This window comes from Triplophysa dalaica, chromosome 3 (genome assembly GCF_015846415.1).
Source record: "Triplophysa dalaica isolate WHDGS20190420 chromosome 3, ASM1584641v1, whole genome shotgun sequence".
Classification (NCBI taxonomy): domain Eukaryota; kingdom Metazoa; phylum Chordata; class Actinopteri; order Cypriniformes; family Nemacheilidae; genus Triplophysa; species Triplophysa dalaica.
In genome coordinates this window covers 20,276,524-20,294,813 of record NC_079544.1, presented here as the reverse complement: position 1 = coordinate 20,294,813, position 18,290 = coordinate 20,276,524, and the positions used below count along the sequence as shown (strand labels likewise).

General features: G+C 38.2%; 2 protein-coding genes across 2 annotated transcripts in view; one reads left to right on the top strand and one right to left on the bottom strand.

Moving 5' to 3' along the window:
* camsap2b (calmodulin regulated spectrin-associated protein family, member 2b) overlaps nucleotides 1-18,290 on the bottom strand; it is a 32,539-nt gene that overhangs the window by 12,314 nt on the left and 1,935 nt on the right. The window contains exons 2-4 of the mRNA XM_056744642.1: nucleotides 13,662-13,921; nucleotides 9,948-10,109; nucleotides 3,926-3,985 (exon numbers count right to left, since the gene is read on the bottom strand). Coding sequence (XP_056600620.1) covers nucleotides 3,926-3,985; nucleotides 9,948-10,109; nucleotides 13,662-13,921 — 482 coding nt within the window. The remainder of the gene's footprint in view (nucleotides 1-3,925; nucleotides 3,986-9,947; nucleotides 10,110-13,661; nucleotides 13,922-18,290) is intronic.
* On the top strand, nucleotides 99-9,519 carry LOC130418469 (sterile alpha motif domain-containing protein 9). Its single transcript, XM_056744639.1, is given in 5 exon segments — nucleotides 99-233; nucleotides 4,147-4,217; nucleotides 4,681-7,249; nucleotides 7,252-8,823; nucleotides 8,826-9,519. Coding segments are annotated over 3 exon segments (4,569 nt in total). The 5' UTR covers nucleotides 99-233; nucleotides 4,147-4,217; nucleotides 4,681-4,686; the 3' UTR covers nucleotides 9,260-9,519.

The window sequence follows — 18,290 nt, the reverse complement described above, 5'->3', positions numbered from 1 at the left end:
AAATGAAGAGAAAAGCTATCTATATTATAGCCAAACCAACCGGTTTGTTTTGAACAGATGAAACCACAGAAACTAAATGAATACTCTGCTCAGTTGACTTTACCTTGATAAGCACTGTGTATGTACGCTCTATCACATTGTGCTTTAAATGTGCCTTTATTTGACTACATGCAAACAACAACAATAAACAGGGCAAAAAGAAACTCCGACAATCTAAAATGAAGAGTCCTATTGTAAGTACTGCTTAAGTTTACTATTTTTTTTAATTCAATTTAATTTACAATGATTTATATAAAGGTGGTAGTTGCATTACCAAAATTATTTCCTGTTTCTACTGAAGAATTCATTAAATGTAATTTTAGATTGAAAATAGTTTTATTTCTAAGAGCTTTTATTGTATTGTAGCACCACAGCTTTACAGAACAGAAATAATTTAGGAAGTATTTTAAAAATATATTTTAGTAATAAAGTTTTAGAAGGTAATAAGTATTTATTTGACTATTCCATTTATTTTCATTTATTTTTACAAATTAATTTATGTCTAAACAACACAGTACCTCCATAATAACATACATATAGCTGCACTCACAGAAAGTCAAGAAATTAAATGTTCCAGGAAATGTCTACATTCCCCCAGCGGACTAGCCAGTAGTGACTGTGGAAGAAATTCTTAAAAACTTAAAAGGTGATGGAGGAAAACTGCGTCTCAACTGAGAGGCCAGTTCTTTTCTGGCTACTCTTTGATGAAAATCTGAGAAACAATGCTAATTAAATATTGCAGCTGTTCTTTCTTCACCGTACATTTCTCAAATGATCCTTAAAGAACACCTATTATGATTTGATTTATTATATTATTCTTCAAGTGTGTAGTATAGATGTTTGTTCATGTAAACAATGTGCAAAGCTTCAAATCTCCGAGTCCATAAAATTAAAATTAGTTGTCTTTAACGGAACTGCATTTCTTGAACTAGAGGGAAAGTTTTGTTTCACAAAACAATTCGTACAAACAGCACCACACAATGGATTGCCAGAAGAAGTCTTTTTACATTTGCTCCCCTCTAAGCGAGCTAAAATGATATATCAGTAAAATTTACACATTTCCCATTAATTCAGGATGTATCCAAGCAATAGAAATTATCAGAATGTATTCAGGACGAAGGTCAGTGAAAATATGAGTGTTTAAAAAAAAAGTTGTCTTGTGTCTCACTTTACCCCAGCCTAGGGGTAAACTGAGGCAGACCAGAGAAATCAAGGGGGTAAAGTGAACCAGCTGGGGGTAAACTGATCCACTCTGAAACTACCATAACAACACATGTTATAACAGTTAGAATCCTGACAGCTAGCTTGACAACCGCACATTCCAGAACTAATGTCGAACGAAATCAAATACAACAGAATATCATTTAAAATGTTTTAATTAACATTCAAATGACAGATCGGGGGGCACGGTGGGTTAGTGTTAAGCATGTTCGCCTCACACCTCCAGGGTTGGGGGTTCGATTCCCGCTTCCGACTTGTGTGTGTGTGTGGAGTTTGCATGTTCTCCCTGTGCCTCGGGGGTTTCCTCCGGGTACTCCGGTTTCCTCCCCTGGTCCAAAGACATGCATGGTAGGTTGATTGGCATCTCTGGAAATAATTGTCCGTAGGGTGTGAGTGCGTGAGTGAATGAGTGAGTGTGTGTGCCCTGCGATGGGTTGGCACTCCATCCAGGGTGTATCCTGCCTTGATGCCTGATGACTCCTGAGATAGGCGCAGGCTCCCCGTGCGTAAAATTTAATGGAATGGAATGACAGATAGAACCATTTAGATTAGAACACAGTCTGAGGGTCAGAACACAGGACCCTTAGACCCAGCGAGTGTCTGGGGCTCAGAGCAAAGGACAATCAGAACCAGCTAGTACAGCCTGTGACTCACTCTCTTAGAACCACCTGGATTAGAACACCAGCGTACTGTCATACTCTACAACTAGGCCTACTCTACATTCCACCCCTGAATGTTACAGGGAAAGATGAGGAGTTGCTCTCTCGATGTGGTCCCTCCAGGCCCTTTAGGTTGAGGCAGCTTCTTCATCAGATCACTTTTAGGAACATGTGCCACATCATTTTCCTTTATAGCAAATGTGGGTCTCTCCCACTCTTTCGTGTTTCGCTGGATTCTTCTGAGAAATTATGCAAGTATTTTGTCATACTCAACTTTCTAACCATGCCACGCTCCTGTGTTTGGTTGCAAAGTTAACTATGACAAAGTCACCCACGGACAGATCCGTGTTTCCTTGATCACTCTCTCATCCTCAGAGTTTTTTTTTTTAGACACATTATCAATTGAGACACGGACATCACTCTCCTCAGAGCTACTAACTATGATATTCTTTTTGGTTGCTTTCTTTTTCGGTTTTCCCTTTTATTTTCTATTTATTGCTTTTTCCCTGCCAGTTTCTTTTGTCTTTCTTTATAAGCCTTCTCAATTGCCTGCTTCTCAGGAGTATCAGTTAGGATGGCTGTCTTCACACGCTTTCGTTTGGTTTGTGTTCTGGGGGGACATTTGGGAAGTGGTAGGATTTCACGAGGAGACACATATCCAGGTCAGCTGGGAACACCTGGCACATCTGAGTCAGCTGGCGAGGCACATCCATGTGGAACATGCACAGTGGATGGATTAGCATCAGCGAGTGCATTATCTGCTGCGGTTGGTTCATCTGCAGTTGGATCATCTGCAGGGGGTGGACCATCCGGATCATCTGCAGTGGCAGGCTGCAGCTCAGGGTTTGGTTGATCTGACACCATGGATGGTGCAAACGCTTCATCGGGGAAAATTTCTCGGTTATATGGGAAAATCCCAGAGGACCTAAATCCAGAAGTGATGTTGCCTGGTGTCACTGCTGACATGAAGGCCTCATTCACAAGTTGTGCAAACAGGTAGATCGAGACTGTTTGCCAGGGTTGGATCTCATCCACCCATCAAGAGCTCGGCTGTATTGGGTCTTGAACGGCCCAAACACGGTCACGTCGAGAGGCTGCATGTGATGGGATGTGTGGGATGGGAGGGTGAGCAGAACAATACCCTTGCTTTTTACTATAAGGCTGCACACTCCATCTCCACGGCATTGTGTTTTGCCCCAGTTGTCTTCCTGGTGTATTGTCTTGACATGATGGCTTTTCAACAATGTTTATGACATTAAAAATAAAACATATGTAGCCTAGCCTAATGTGCCTCAAGTCTCACTTTACCCCACAGCATTTGTCTTACTTTACCCCACCGCCACATTTTAGAAAAAAAATGTCTTTTAGCAATCTAGGATAATCTTCAGCTAGCATCATCACATGGTTTTATATGTTGGTAGTTCATCAACATGTATGATATAAGTTTTTCTACCTGGATCAATTTGCTTTGGCACAATAATTGATTAAGTTGACAGCATGAAAATTTACTTTTACATGCAAAAAAATTATTTGTCTGAAAAAAACATGCTAACCACAGCACCATGAGGTCCACTTCTTCATGGCCAAGGGGAAATGGGAGGGTCTTGAAAACATAATGGTCACATGACCACAAATGTGTTCCGTTGCCTAGATACAGGGGGTGTCTCACATTACCCCACTCTCCCATACAAGTTCTGTAAAGTCTATATACTTCAGTGATATTGATTACTAAGAGATTGGACAAGATTCACATTTATATATTTATTGTTGGTCTGTCAACGAATTATGGAACAATGGCTATACAGGATATAAAAGAAGAATAGAAGAAAACAGCACAAAGGAATTTTTTACAACTAAAATAACTAAAATCATCTAAAAAGTCAGTGCATTCTTTCTCTCTTGATTAGTCAAAGTCAACATTCCCCTGAGCTCTATATGTTTTGGGAAGTGAGACTCTTCAACAGAGAACCTGTACAATATAAAAATACAAAGTAATATATTCTTACCTTCTGAGATTTGCAGGTTTCTTTTTGATCTGTCAAAAGGTGTTGAAGATGTTCATTAACCTGCATTGGAAAAAAACAGTATTTAACATTAAAACTTCTTTACAGTTCATGGACCAATGTGTAAAACTATCCTCTAGTGTGGTGATATGGACATCTAGTGACAAAAAATTGAATTACATTGTGGGAATTTGACAATTTTGTCTTGTTTATTTTTATGACAGGATTTTTGGTTTTTCAGCATGAGAGGAAAATACCAAGGATAAAGATAAATTAAAACCCAATCAAACTCAAGGTAAATGTTATTTAAAATTTACTTTCTACCAAGGTGAAAATTAAAGTATTACCTAGTGCAATGTTTAAACTACAAACATGAGAAAATGATTTAATAGTTCATTCCAAAATAAATAGGCATCATACTGTTCTGTCTCAGACATTAAACATGCAGGGTATGGTCTGAGTTCTAGTATCTATTGCATTTACAATCCTAGAGGTATAATTTTCATGAAGCCATAAAATGTCTCAATGAGGACAGAAAGATTATAAAACTGAAATACATACAAAACTGAAATTCTTTTAAGGTTTAAAATGTGTGCACTATGAAATACACTATAATGTAACTATGAACTAAACTGATTAATGTTTCGATTTTTTCAGTGTTTTTAATGTGTTGGCATTTTGTGTTATGTGTAAAATGACCAGAATACCAAATCAGACTAAATAGAAAATACTGAATTTTGCTTTCTTTATTGTTTTAGTAGGACATGTCAACCGTGAGTCAAAAAACAGAACTTCCTCATCAAGTGGAAGAGTGGACAAAAGAACATGTTCATTACTGGTTAACTAAGGTGATTGAAGTTGATGAAAAAAATGCAGACAAATTGTATGAGGAAGAAGTATCAGGAAAAGACTTAATTTGTTACAAGCCAAATGATCTTAAGGAACTTAATATAAAGCATGGCCTAGCTGTTAGGATTATCACCAGGCTTAATGAGTTGAAAAAGCTTTATGAAGATGGTGCAAATTCTAAGTCGTCTGAACAATCCCACACAGTGCAAGCAGAGGCCATGCAAGACACAACATCACATAAGAAACACTCCGGTAGTCTCTATCCATTTGATCAGAACTCAGCTTCTCATAGATACATTGAAAACTACACATTACCTCCAGAGACAGGACCAGGCAATCTGATCGATCCAGTTCACGAGTACAAGTTCATGGGCAGAACCGATGACATTCATGTGATGAAGAAGAAATTTAATAAAGAGGTCTTTCGGTTTGCAGCAGGGTGCATGAACAGTCGTACAAACGGAACCATTCACTTCGGTGTTGCAGATTCTAAAAACTCTGAATATGCACACGGTGAGATCATTGGTGTCAGAGTTGAAAACAAGGACAACATTATAGACCACTTCAATCAGGGCATTAAGACATACTTTGACGGTGACACAGATAAAGCAAAGGCATGCATCAGACAACCACGCTTCGTAGAAGTACTGTGCCCTAACAGCACCCTGTCTGGTAAATATGTCATAGAAGTGGATGTTGTTCCATCCCACAGTGTTGTTCAGGGTAAACTGTTTTTTATCCATACTCTGGATGAGGACAATCAATGGAAAAAGAGCAAAGGGAACTCGCTCTTTATCAGAGGGGGGGCTGCAACCCGGGATATCTGTAAAATTGCCAACCCAAAAGACTTTCAATGTGAAATAGCCCAAATAAACACACAATTGATTGTTCTAGACAATAGGAGAAAAGAGGCGGAAAAAAGACCTGAAAGCAAGAGAATGTCAAATCAGGGGGAAAAGCTGAAGAATCTTTTGACATGTGGAGGAAACATGCTTGGCCATTATAACTACTACATAATTGTAACAAACAAAAGCCACTCTGAACAACTCCAGCATCTTCAGTTCATGACAACACTGAAACTGTTTTGTGTTCTTGACTTTGATCCAAACTCTAACTCCATAGATGGGTGCTGTCACTACTACAGAAAAGATAGAATTGCAAATCTTCACAAACCAAGTCAGTTCATTGGGGATCCAGGAACTGTGGTAAATACTCTTAACTTATACAAACAACCTAGTTGGGTATTTTGTAATGGCAGAAAAGACCTTGACAATGATGCTGACAAACCCCTCCAACCAAGCGAATGGTTAAGAAACAAAGCAGGAGAAGTACAAGATATGATCTCATTTCTCTGTAACTCAGAGACACTTCCAAGAGGACGGTTCTTAGTCATATTCCTCCTGCTTTCAACAGCTGAAGCCATGAATGATCCAATTTTTGACACATTCATGTCATTTTATAAAAACCTTGGAGGTACTGACGACATTCTAAGTATCTGCACTTCATATGCTTCCTTTCAGAAATGGAAGGATTTCATTCAAGCCAGATGTGAACATGACATTAGTCTGCAGAGTATATACGACCTGGAGCTCAGCGAAATCAATGGCACAATACTGAAACTGGGAGGAAATAAGTCAAATGCTAAAAGACTTCTTCCATCTGCTGAAGGAAGTTCAGTGGTTCTCCAACAGAAAGACGAGGACCTAATGACATCCCTTGATGTACTATGTGAAAATGAATGTGAAAACATATATGATGAGAGCAGTGCAGAATTTAAAGACTTCCGAATAATAACCGAGACTGAGTTTTATAGAGGAGGCAAAGTGAAATGGTGGAACTTCTATTTCTCAGAGCTACCTGAAGCAAAACCATTTATAAAACGCGACAAACACTTATCACTTGAGAACACCATCAGATCTCAGACCAAAGACTCCAGAAACACTTGCGTCATGGTGAATCTATTTCATCAACCGGGCTGCGGTGGCACCACCATGGCCATGCACCTACGAAAAGAATTCAGATGTGCCGTGTTAAAGGACAACACCGTCTCAAAAGAAGAAGTAGCCCAACATGTTGCTCACTTGATGCAGTGTGGGAAAAATGAGCAGTCGTTCAAAACGCCAGTCCTGCTATTAGTGGAAAACTCAGAAGAAACAGAGAACAAAACAGAACTCCAGAACCCTTTGAGGAAAATCACAGCAGAAACGGGTACATTTGTCATCATCCTAAACTGCATACGTACAAACCTTCCAGAAGTTAGATACAAGGAAAGTGTTATTGACAGTGTGTTCATTAAAGCAGCGCTGACGGACAAAGAAAAATGTGCTTTTGAAAAGAAGCTCAAAGAACTTCAAGAAATCGAGTCTTTCACAACAGAGAACTTCTACAGCTTCATGATCCTGAAATCCAACTTTGACCCAGAATACGTTGCAAACGTTGCTTCTAACATCCTGAAAGATTTCAAAGTTGAGAGCAAGCGAGAGAACTCTTCTGTATACTGGCTTTGTTGAACTCATACGTGGCTGAACCTGCGATTTCAAATTCTTTATGTGCAGATTTTCTGGGTATTAAAAGTGCATTATGGGGAAGAGAATCTGTGCTGGAGAAAATGGAGCCGTACTCTTGTTTACTGATCGAATATGCGGCAGAAGAATACGGCGGATTAAAAGCAGTTACCTTCGTCCATCAGTACCTTGCAACTGAATGTGTCAAACAACTAGACGAGTCACATAACTGCTCTAGGGCTGACATAGTCCATAACATACTACATTGTGATCTCCTGTTCAAAACTTTTGCTGTAAAAGATGTTCTTGTTCAGTCACTGAAAAGCATGCTGATCACTCGACAACGCAAGGCTGAAGGCGACGAAAAAGACACGCTGTTTTCACCCTTGATAGAGGACATCAACTCCAAGAAGGATGGTCTAAACAAAACTCAAGAAATCTTTAACGCTGCGCTGCAAAGGTTTAATAAAGACTTCACAATTCCTCAAGCTCTAGCGAGACATCTCTACCTGAATGAAAAGAACTTTGCGCAAGCTAAAATTTGGGCAAACAAAGCCAAAGACATTAAAGAAAATTCTTATACGGTAGACACCATCGGACAAGTCTCCAGAAGTGAGCTGAAATACAAACTTGAGTGCAAAAAGCAAGATACCAAACCACTGACAGCGATGGAGTTAAAGGAATATTTTGAGCTTGCATTCACAGCATCCAAAGCCTTTAAAAGAGCTCAAAACCTTGCAAAGACAGATGATGCCCCTGAAAATGAAAACGAACTTTATAGAAAGTTAAGCCCTTATAACATATCTGGCTACATGGGTGAAATCGACATGGCCATAATAGTTTTTGACATTATCAAAAAACTGCCGTTGTTTGATGAATGTGATCCAATGAAAGATCATTACATTCAGAGCTTTCTCAAGGGAATCGTATCCTGCTCTAACATGCCAGTGTCTAAAACTGAATCTGGTCATGAATTTGTTTTAGTTCTTCAGGAATACGAACTTTTCCTTAAATCTTTGAAATCGCAGGTAAAAGAGGCCTTTAACTTCATTGAAATGTACTACACTTACACAAAAGAAAGAGGAGTCGATGACAGGAAAGACAATAAGACTCGTAAGATGATCTCCATACACTTTCAAAATTATATTTCACTGTTTTGCTCCTCTGCAGCAGAAAAACAGAGTGAGCGAATGCAAAAACCCAAAATAAGCTTGAACATGGAGATTGAAGAGTGCCGAATGTTCCTGGAAGAAAAGAGAGCAGATACATTTCCAGGGCTTCTCCAGTTTTTGGACCAAAAAAAGGAGACTGTAGAAATGATTGCTAAGAAGTACTCATCAATATTCGATAAATCTGCAATCAAAACAACTAAAGACAAAACAAATCATCTGCTGATACATATAATACTGAAGCTGATTTATCCAAAATCACAGTCAGCAAAACCCATGGAGGACCTCAACAAGCTTTTGAACGAGATTTTGCAAGATGTTGGCACACAGCATCAATACCCAGAGCCGTACTATCTCGCCATACTTTTACTCTGGCCTGAAGAAATGATGACAGCAGGAAAATTAAGACTTATGTTGATCAACTTAAAAGTTCAGCAAGAAAACGTCTCTCCAATATGTCTAGAAAGAGGTCCACAATTGCACACTTCTTTCTAGGAACATCTGGCGGACTTCAGAGGCTGGTGCCAAAAGTCTTCCTGGACAGATCAATCAGTAGTGTGAGGAATCGTAATGTTCTCTGGCAAAGCGCAGAAATCTTTAAGGAACCCTCAATAGTAAACAAGCTTCTCCGAGTGAATGGAACGATTGAGCAAGGTGAGGTCTTCACAGAGTTTGGAAATCTTCGAATCCCAGTCCGTCCTGCTTTCCTTGGAGGAGTGAGAAGTGGCTGCAGCACTGAGAAAGTGTCCTTCTGCATTGGCTTTGCCATGGATGGACCACTTGCTTATGACATTAAGTACGAAGATGATGGTTGAAACACATAACAATGGACTAAATGCAAAAACATGCTTCTAGTAGCATTCTTAAAAGCTCAGTTATAGTCAGGTAATTTCAAGGATTTAGTCATTTTATGCATTTAGAAAAAACGTATTTCTTTTATTTACATTACACCATATTTAATCATGTTGACCATGTTTAGTCAAAACAATAGAAAAAAATCGGGTTGAATGATGCATAAGGGATAACATGGAAAGAGATTTTAAAGTAAGTTATAACTAACTAAATATTTCACACAGTAACATACTTTTCTTGTTCTAACTGAATACATGTAAGGAATCTCCATCCTATATAATGTATATGCAAATCTTTTAATGATTTCAAATAAATATTTGTACTCTGAATTGACTGGGTGTCAGTGATTAGGAGGTGTAAATACATGACAGGTAATGTAAACATCTTAGATTTTAGACCTTTTAAGGGAAACTCTTGAATTGGAGAGTTACAAAATGAACTTAAACTGAAATTTTGTCATCATTTACTCACCCTCATGACATTTCAAACCTACATGACTTACTTTTTTTCAGCAGAACACAGAAGAAGTTATTTTAAATAATGTTGGTAACAGAAAATCGTTGGTCCCTATTGAAAGATGATCTAGAAAAAATGTCCCTTGTCCTAATTCTACCTAAGGCTAAAATCTTTGGTATTACTTATAAAACTTACCTTATTGATCCATGTTATTATCGCCTCTTCAGAATCATAAGGAAAGTCTTCCTCGGGAATGAAAGGTGTAAATTTATGAATGCAGGTCAGGACTCTCTCCACGCTCACCATTTCAACTGTGTACGCCATCATTAAAGTGTCAATCATGGCCAGGTGAGAAGTCTGGAATGACACAAGAGAAATATAACTACACAAAATATAAGCATTATTTATGCAGTGTATTTATTCAATCAAAGACGGTCTATTATGTATAGGTCAGGAACAGAATGTCCTATATAGTCATTAACATTATTACCAGAAAAAACACAAAAAAAATTGTTGAATGAATAATTTCAATATTAGACAAAGACTCTAATTACTTTAGCTCACACACACAGTGCATTTGATAGTTGGTGATTTGGTTAAAAAACTCTTTCTGCCTGATCTCTCACCTCTAGAGGGTGCTGTTGGAACTAGGTAGATGGATTGATTTATTTTGCAAATAATCCCGCTGAATTGATGTGTTAAATTAATCAAAACCTAATCAATAAATTGAAGCATGATAGAATATAGTTGTTTAAACATCAAGCTTCATCAGGTTTAGGCTTATACTAAACATCAAAGATTAAAGGAACTGTTCTGAAAGCAAACATGATCAAAACCCTGGCACAGAATCAACTTAATATCCCCAATTGTAGTTAATAAATATTTACGTGTTTTCTTTAAGCTTTAAAAGAAACAACGATATTGTGTGGCATGTTTAAACGCTAATGCTGGTTTACATTACTGCTACATTGAGGGCTGTGAATGGAAAAGCTGATTATGGAACAACTACATCGAGTCTCTAGGCCTCTTTTTGGGAAAGTTGGGTCTGGATTAAATATTTTACTAATGTGGAAAATTATTAGAATGTCTTTTTTGTTGTCCAGCAATGGTAAATATAGGCCAATTTTAACATAATTGTGCCTTTCATCTGAAATTGTGTTATTTCTATATTTGACCTAGCTACAACATCATAGCAAACTGATGCAGGCTGTGACCAGAATAACATTTAAGAACAGTACCCTTTTACTAGTTTTTTTAATTACAAAAGGGACTTCTTACTTAACCTATAATCCCTTTGCCACCAAAATGAGCAAATAACAGTTTAATCCATAAAAATCAGATCAACTCAATCAACGTCCTTTAATAACAAAGATTAAGTTTAGGGTCATTATCCTTATCACCAAGAAGGAACAAACAAGCAATATGAAAAGTGTATATGTGCATTGTTTTAATAAAATCAAATTCAACATTCAGATGCAAACCTCTTAAATTTCATCCTCAATCTGTCTGGGGAAATCACTTAAATCCAAGAAGTTTACCAAGCATTTAACACAATTATTACGCAATTTTCCTCTGGATTCATCCCAAACCCATCTAAAGTGCTGCCTGCCACACAACTTCAGCACTCACACAACTCATCGTGACTAGTTTTTGTTTGTTTTTATGCCGCACCTGCGTGATTCAGATGTTGTTTTGATAACTATAACAGCTTGTTTCTTTAAACTCTCTGTTTAAGGTTAACCACAGTCTAATCATCCCCAGGCTAATAACACCTCGTACAAACCGCTAGCCATGCCTATACAGGCAGAAAGGTAGTAAAAAGAGACAACACATAACAATAAAAAATCATTACAAAAAAGATATGGCCCTACTTCATTTATTTGTATATAACATTAATGTCCTTTGTTGTCAACCAGTCTATTTTTGGGATGATCTGCATTTGTGTTTTTTTAAAGATGATAACAGACGTTTTATACTCGTGCTACCTGTACAACTGTTTGGCCTGTACTACAAAACTTCAAACCTTTGTAGAACCAGTGATATGTGCAAAATGGTTAATGTACTTTTATGCATTTTAACTCAGATCGTGGATTGAGACTCTTTGTTTTGAAGATCATGATATGCTCTTTTGGGAAGATGGCCAAGTCCTAGCTCAGAGACAGGACAAGTTCTTATTTTATCATGCTTTATGCCTCACTGTTCAGGCAAATACTGCATAACATCCTACAGTATGTGGCACCAGGCAGCCAAGTCAACACTTTCTCAAAAATATGCTGAACAGAGAAAGTTTCACAGCACTACAGATTAGGGATGTGCAAAAATATTGATACATGTAACTATCGCAATATTTATTTTTTTCCAGATAGTGTATCGAAAGTGATACCTCTACTATCCAGACATTTTTTTAAATCATGTCATAAACATACGGCAAAAAGTAAGTGGAAGCAAGCATGGCGAAAAATATAAGAATGTGCTGATGTGTTGGTGTGCTTTGGTTTTAAAAATAAGTCATGGAGTTATGAGTTATATCAAATAAATTCTGTTTGTAACTTGTAAGCTTCGCAAGTCATGACCCAACAAGTCACTTGGCTACTGCAGTGCATTAGACAAAACGTTTATTCCAAAAAGTAACAATGACATCTATTGTGCTTCCATGGATGTGACACAAGCGCATTTACAGCATGGATGAACCAGGGTTTATATACTGCCCATGTTCTTTGTTTTAACTGGAATGCACCACAACAGCCATGTCCCACCCTTAGCACCCTGTGCTACCCACTTGAGGGGCGCAATCCACAGTTTGGGAACCCAAACCTCTTATCTAAAGGTCCATGCATCGCACTTCATGGCCACTCTGCAGAGCTAAGGGATGTTTTAACACGTATCCTTTCAGAAAACCCCAGGTGGTGCACAGCATGTTGTATTTCTAGCTCTACTTTTTACATTTTCTATTTAAAGTATTGCAATATATTGCAAATGTGTATCGTATCAAAATACATAGCAATATATTGTATCGTGACCCATCTATCATGATATGCATCGTATCGGGAGGCACTTGCCAATACACAGCCTACTACAGACCGCTCCATTCTGACTGAAATTCACACACTCACACACAGACACAGCTCGACATGCAGACACACTGCCGCAGTGCTAATCACCATGCCAACGGACACGCTTACCCATGTGCACATATAAGAGTACGGTTATACAGAGACAGGAGAATAATGTGTGATTGACAGAGGGTGTGTCAGTGAATGTGTGTGTTTTGTAGACTGTGAGACACAGTAAAGTCATTCCCTTCACCTGAACCTCGTCTCATGTGTGCGTCTAAGCTGGAAAATCTGAAAGCGAGAGGTATGCCTTTCCTTTCGTACAAACAGGATATACACGGAGACATTGCAACAATGTGACTTTTTTTCCTCTATACTGTATAAGAGCGTTGCACTTTGTGTACAGTATGTATTGTTCCAACAAATAGTTTGATTTATGTGACTTATTTTAGGTAAATGCACCTGACAGGATAGTGGCTAGCACTGCCGAAAGAAAGAAAGAATGAGTGTGAAAGAGAGAGAGAGTACTGCAATGCAGACATCAGGAGTACCCCATAGGTGTCCAGTTTTCCCGCACACTACATGCTTGAATAAAGTGCAGACACAGCAGCTTACAGATATGCCATATAAGGTCACAGTATGTATTACCATACCAGTCCATGACTTGTTTATGTTCTCGCTGCAACTAGAAAATCTTATGAAAAAGATGACCACAGCAAAACATATCCATGCCAATTTCCAAGAAAGAGTCTTATACAGGGTTTGAATGGCATTATGGTCAATAATAAACAATGAAGGACCCTTTTTGACCAGTTTTATGAAAGACGAAGGTAAAATTTTGAACACAATCACTTGCCATCTGTATGGGGGTCTTGCAGAGGTCTCTTTCGGTCACTAGTCTCTCCTGGTCAGTGACGTACAGGCCTTTCTGAGCTAAGGCCTGGATGACAGCGTTATGACCCAGTAGAGGTTTAGCTGTATCGCTCCTGAGGATCAGACTCCCTGCACGACAGTACAGCTCTGCAGACAGGAGCAGTGATACAACAGGCGGCTTCACATGTTCTTGTTCATACTGGTCCCGGTAAAATGGATCCTCCAGCTCCACAGGTACACAGTCTAGAGGAGGAAGAGAGAACAAAACTATTAACATACCTGTTTGTTTAGAACACATGCTTATCATTTACGAGACCATTTAAACCATTTGACATATTTCGAAACACTGTTTGTAGAGAAGTTTGTCTGTTTAGGGCTACTGTCATTTAAGGGGACCTGCGGTGTATGTACAGTAGATAGAGGTAGCTCAGCGTTGCTTTTGCTCAGTGGTAAGAACCCTAATACCCTACCATTACCCTAGCACGTCGCTAATAACACCAAAGTCATGGGTTCGATCCCAGGGGGAAACAATTGTAAAGGAAAAAGCAATGTAAGTCGCTTTGGATAAAAGCATCTGCCAAATGCGTAAATGTAAATAGCTCATTCTTACGTATAAAAACAAAACGCTTTATTTTGTTAGGTCTTTAAACACCTCTGAAGACATAGTTACAGTATGTATATTATATCACGTTTCTGTCAATAGAGTCTGTCATGATTCCGCCGTCAAGTCATGTTTGTTCTTGGTCTTGCGGCGGAGTCATGGCATAGCCTTAGGTTTTGTGTGGAGGGAGAGATAGTGAACCTATTGGCTTTCCGTACTCTCTCTCCAGTACGCATCTTTATTCCCGCCATCTCATTTCCTTGTTAGCTTCTCATCAGTGTGTCATCCCCTACACCTGCTCCCTTGTCAATTATCCTTTGTTAGTCTCCCCTATATAATGGCTTCTCGTCTCCTGTCCTGTGCTTGTTCGTTTTGTGACTTTGTTTCAATTGAGGTTTACGCTTCATGAGTTCATTGTAGCGCTTGTACCTTGCCTAGTATTTTGTGTCCTGTTATTGCCTGTGATGTACTCCCCAAGTAAGTAAGTAAGTAAGTAAGTAAGTTAAGTTAAGTTAAGTTAAGTTAAGTTAAGTTAAGTTAAGTTAAGTTAGTTAGTTTAGTTTAGTCTTAGTTTTATTGTCTAGTGTTGTATTTAGTCCTTTTTAGTTAAGTTTAAGTGGTCTTTGTTCCTGTTCTTGTATGTTGTTTTACCCCCCACGTGGGTCTTTGTTTTGTGTTTAAATAAAGTCTTTGTTATTCCCATCTGCACCGCTGCCTGCAATTGGATTCTCGCTTGAATTTCATGAAAAGAGCCTCCAAAAATGACACATTGACCTGTGATATAACTCTGACTATGTTCAGCTGAAGAAAATAAGTCATATTTACACCCTAAGTAACAAGAATTTCGTGAGTTCATTATGAGGTAACTTTCAATTTTGGGTGAAATATTCTTTTAACAGGAATTAACCGCTTTTTAGCCACGCAAACACACATCCACAATAACAATCACAGGAGTTCTAATGGTTTCCACTAAAATACCTGTTAACCAACTTTTCCATAAAAACCATCACAAAATACCTTTTTTTTAGTTGTGCTTATTCCAATAGGATTTAATGGTGTTCGATTGTTTCTCATCTGCCTCTGGAACCAACAGAATCCATCACAAGTAGAGACCATTAAAGTCTACATTGAAGCCAATACAATTCCCATTATAACCATTCAATTTGTATTGTGTTTTGAGCAGGGTTCTACTGTATTTTTTTTCAGTAAGGTTGAATTATTCATAAAATTATTCAACACACATGAAACATTTAGAAATATTTATATGATGTAAAAAGCTAACACCAAACGTGTTGACAGTAAACACTTTATGTTTAAAGTAGTCAACACCAAACTATCACTATACAGAAACCCTCTCTCATCTAAACACTAGGGGGACCCAGTATATTCTACGATTCGATGCTTCAGTAGGAGGAGCCTGATTCAACTCCCAATCTCACTATCGAATCTTCGCAGAGGTGTTATACAATAGGGATCATGCCATTTTGGTAATATGGGCAGTGGCATAGCAGACGGGCAAGCACTGCACCGCCCAAGCAAAAAATGTATGACATTTTAAGGGTTGGGGTACCTAAACCCCCGACTCATATGAGCTCGAGGTCTGGCGAGCGCAGGATCGTGATTCGCGACACCAGGTGGTTAAGGGTACAGCGCCAAAGACACGTGTAAACAAAAGAGAGAAGGGAGAGAGAGGCTATCGCTTGTATCTGATCTCTTCAGAGCAGCACAATAGACTCAGAGGCACACGAAGACAGGTACAGACATGAATGGAGTTACACACACACACGGCACCACAGAACACACAATTACAGACACACATGTAAACACCTATGTAGAGAGTAGAGACAGGTAAACACTTAGTCACAAAACACAGCAGACATGACACACACTAAATAACAGGAGTCAGGACTAGTGCCAAATTAACAGCAACAGTAACGTCTGCAAACAGACTGACAATTCAGACACTGCAAATGTCTGAAGCACAAAATCAAATCTAGAAGGTCAAGGAAATTCCTGGCATCCCATAATGCTTTACTGTGAGTCAGACTACAGGCCATGTAGATTCCTGTTCGTCCTGGGTCATTTCCTTTCAATATGTCTTTGTGTGTGTGTGTTCATTTTCTTGAAATGTGTGCCTTAAAGGTGGAGTACAATTCCTGCTGAGTGATCTTGGACACATAGGAGGACAAACATTCTGAGTCTTGAGTATTTGAAATCTGATGGTTCATGCCCCTAATAGCACCACTGCTTCAACCATTGCAGACTGTTATTTATGCATCTGGCCACAAGCTTTGTGGTTTAAAACAGCATTTCAGGTAAAAATTGACCATGTCTTATTATAGAAGGCTTTGCTTATAGATTAGTAGACTAGTCATTTAGTCACCTCACCCAAAGTTTTACACCCATTTTTTCCATATGCAGTTTTGAATCCCAATTTGTGAATACTTAACTGCACTTGGCTTTGTTTGTTAACTGTGACAATGTTAAAGAAATTTGAAATATAATATTAACAATTAACTTAAAACTACTGACTACAGTGTTTGTGTACTTTTAATATTTACAGATCAGAAGTCTCTTAAAAACATTTCGGTAATCTTTATGAAAAGCTGCTGCGTCAATGGAAACCCTTTCTCTGCCAGTCTCTTGTACTTCAGAGCCAAAAGTGTAAACACACACACATAGTCCGTCTGTAAAGCTCAGTTTTTCCTGAACATGCTCGTAAAGAGCAGCCTGGTCAGGCTAAGACTTTTTTCCTGTTTCATCCCAACTAAAGTGAGGACAGAGGCAGGAAGCAGCTCTCAGAGGCACGACAAACACTGGGAGGAAGTCTGGGGTCAAAAACAGAAAACCTTGACTCACCACATCTCACAAAAAGCCCTTTAAAAGTTCTACTCTGCACTTTTGGAACAGTACAGCAACTCAGATTTTGGTTCTATCTATCTATCTGCCTATATATATATATATATATATATATATATATATATATATATATAGGGAACCCTGTTAGTAACCAAAAAGTTCTGTGAATTTTCATTCTTCACTCCAACATTGTATTGGGTTTAGAAAAAATATTTGGCATCCAAAAATCCAAATCATAACTAATGAAATGATCTGTTTACATGCTTTTTGACAACCTGTGTGGTGATATTTGCTTGAGAAATTCATTATCAGTCCTCACAATCAATATTCTAATGGTTCACATAAATGTTCAACGGTAACAACATTCTCACAACAAAAAATAGACTTTTATTCAATATGACCCGTATAACTTACAAGTATGTGTGTCATAGGAATTAAACCCCCAAACCTTTTGTTGCCAGCACTATTAATACACATTCAGTCTTTATTCAAGCCAGTAAACAAGTTAAAATACATGAAAATGTTGACACAAACCATTTATTGAGTTTTACAAGCATCTTATTGTCTCATCATTCATTCTGCTCCATGAATTTCACCAGTTTTCTGCCATCTTAAACATTTGCATTTACATTAAATGAAAATTCTGTCATCTTTTACTCGATCTCAAGTTGTTCCAAATCTGTATGAATGTTTTTATTCTGATGAACACAGAGAGAAATATTTGGAAGAATGTTTGTAACCAAACAGTTCTTGGCCACCATTTATTACAATAGTAAGAAAAAATGCTTAATAACTTTCTTTTAAACACAAGAAGATAATGTGAGAATGTAGGTAAGAAAACCGTTCTGGGACACTTTTGAATATCACTGTAATTTTTCCTACTATGGAAGTCAATGGTGGCCGAGAACTGTTTGGTTACAAGCATTCTTCCAAATATCTTTTTCTGTGTTCATCAAAACAAAATGTATAAAAATTCAGAACAACAATTTGAGGGAAAGTAAATCTTTTTTTGGGGTTGAAATGTTCCTTTAACGTGCCTTTTTTTTCTTTAATAACAATTTAGATGGAGCTGTTCTCCAGCACAGGGTCACATGTGCACGTCACACAGTCTGATGGCCCCGCAGGCTTCAGTGATGTAACAGGCACAAATGG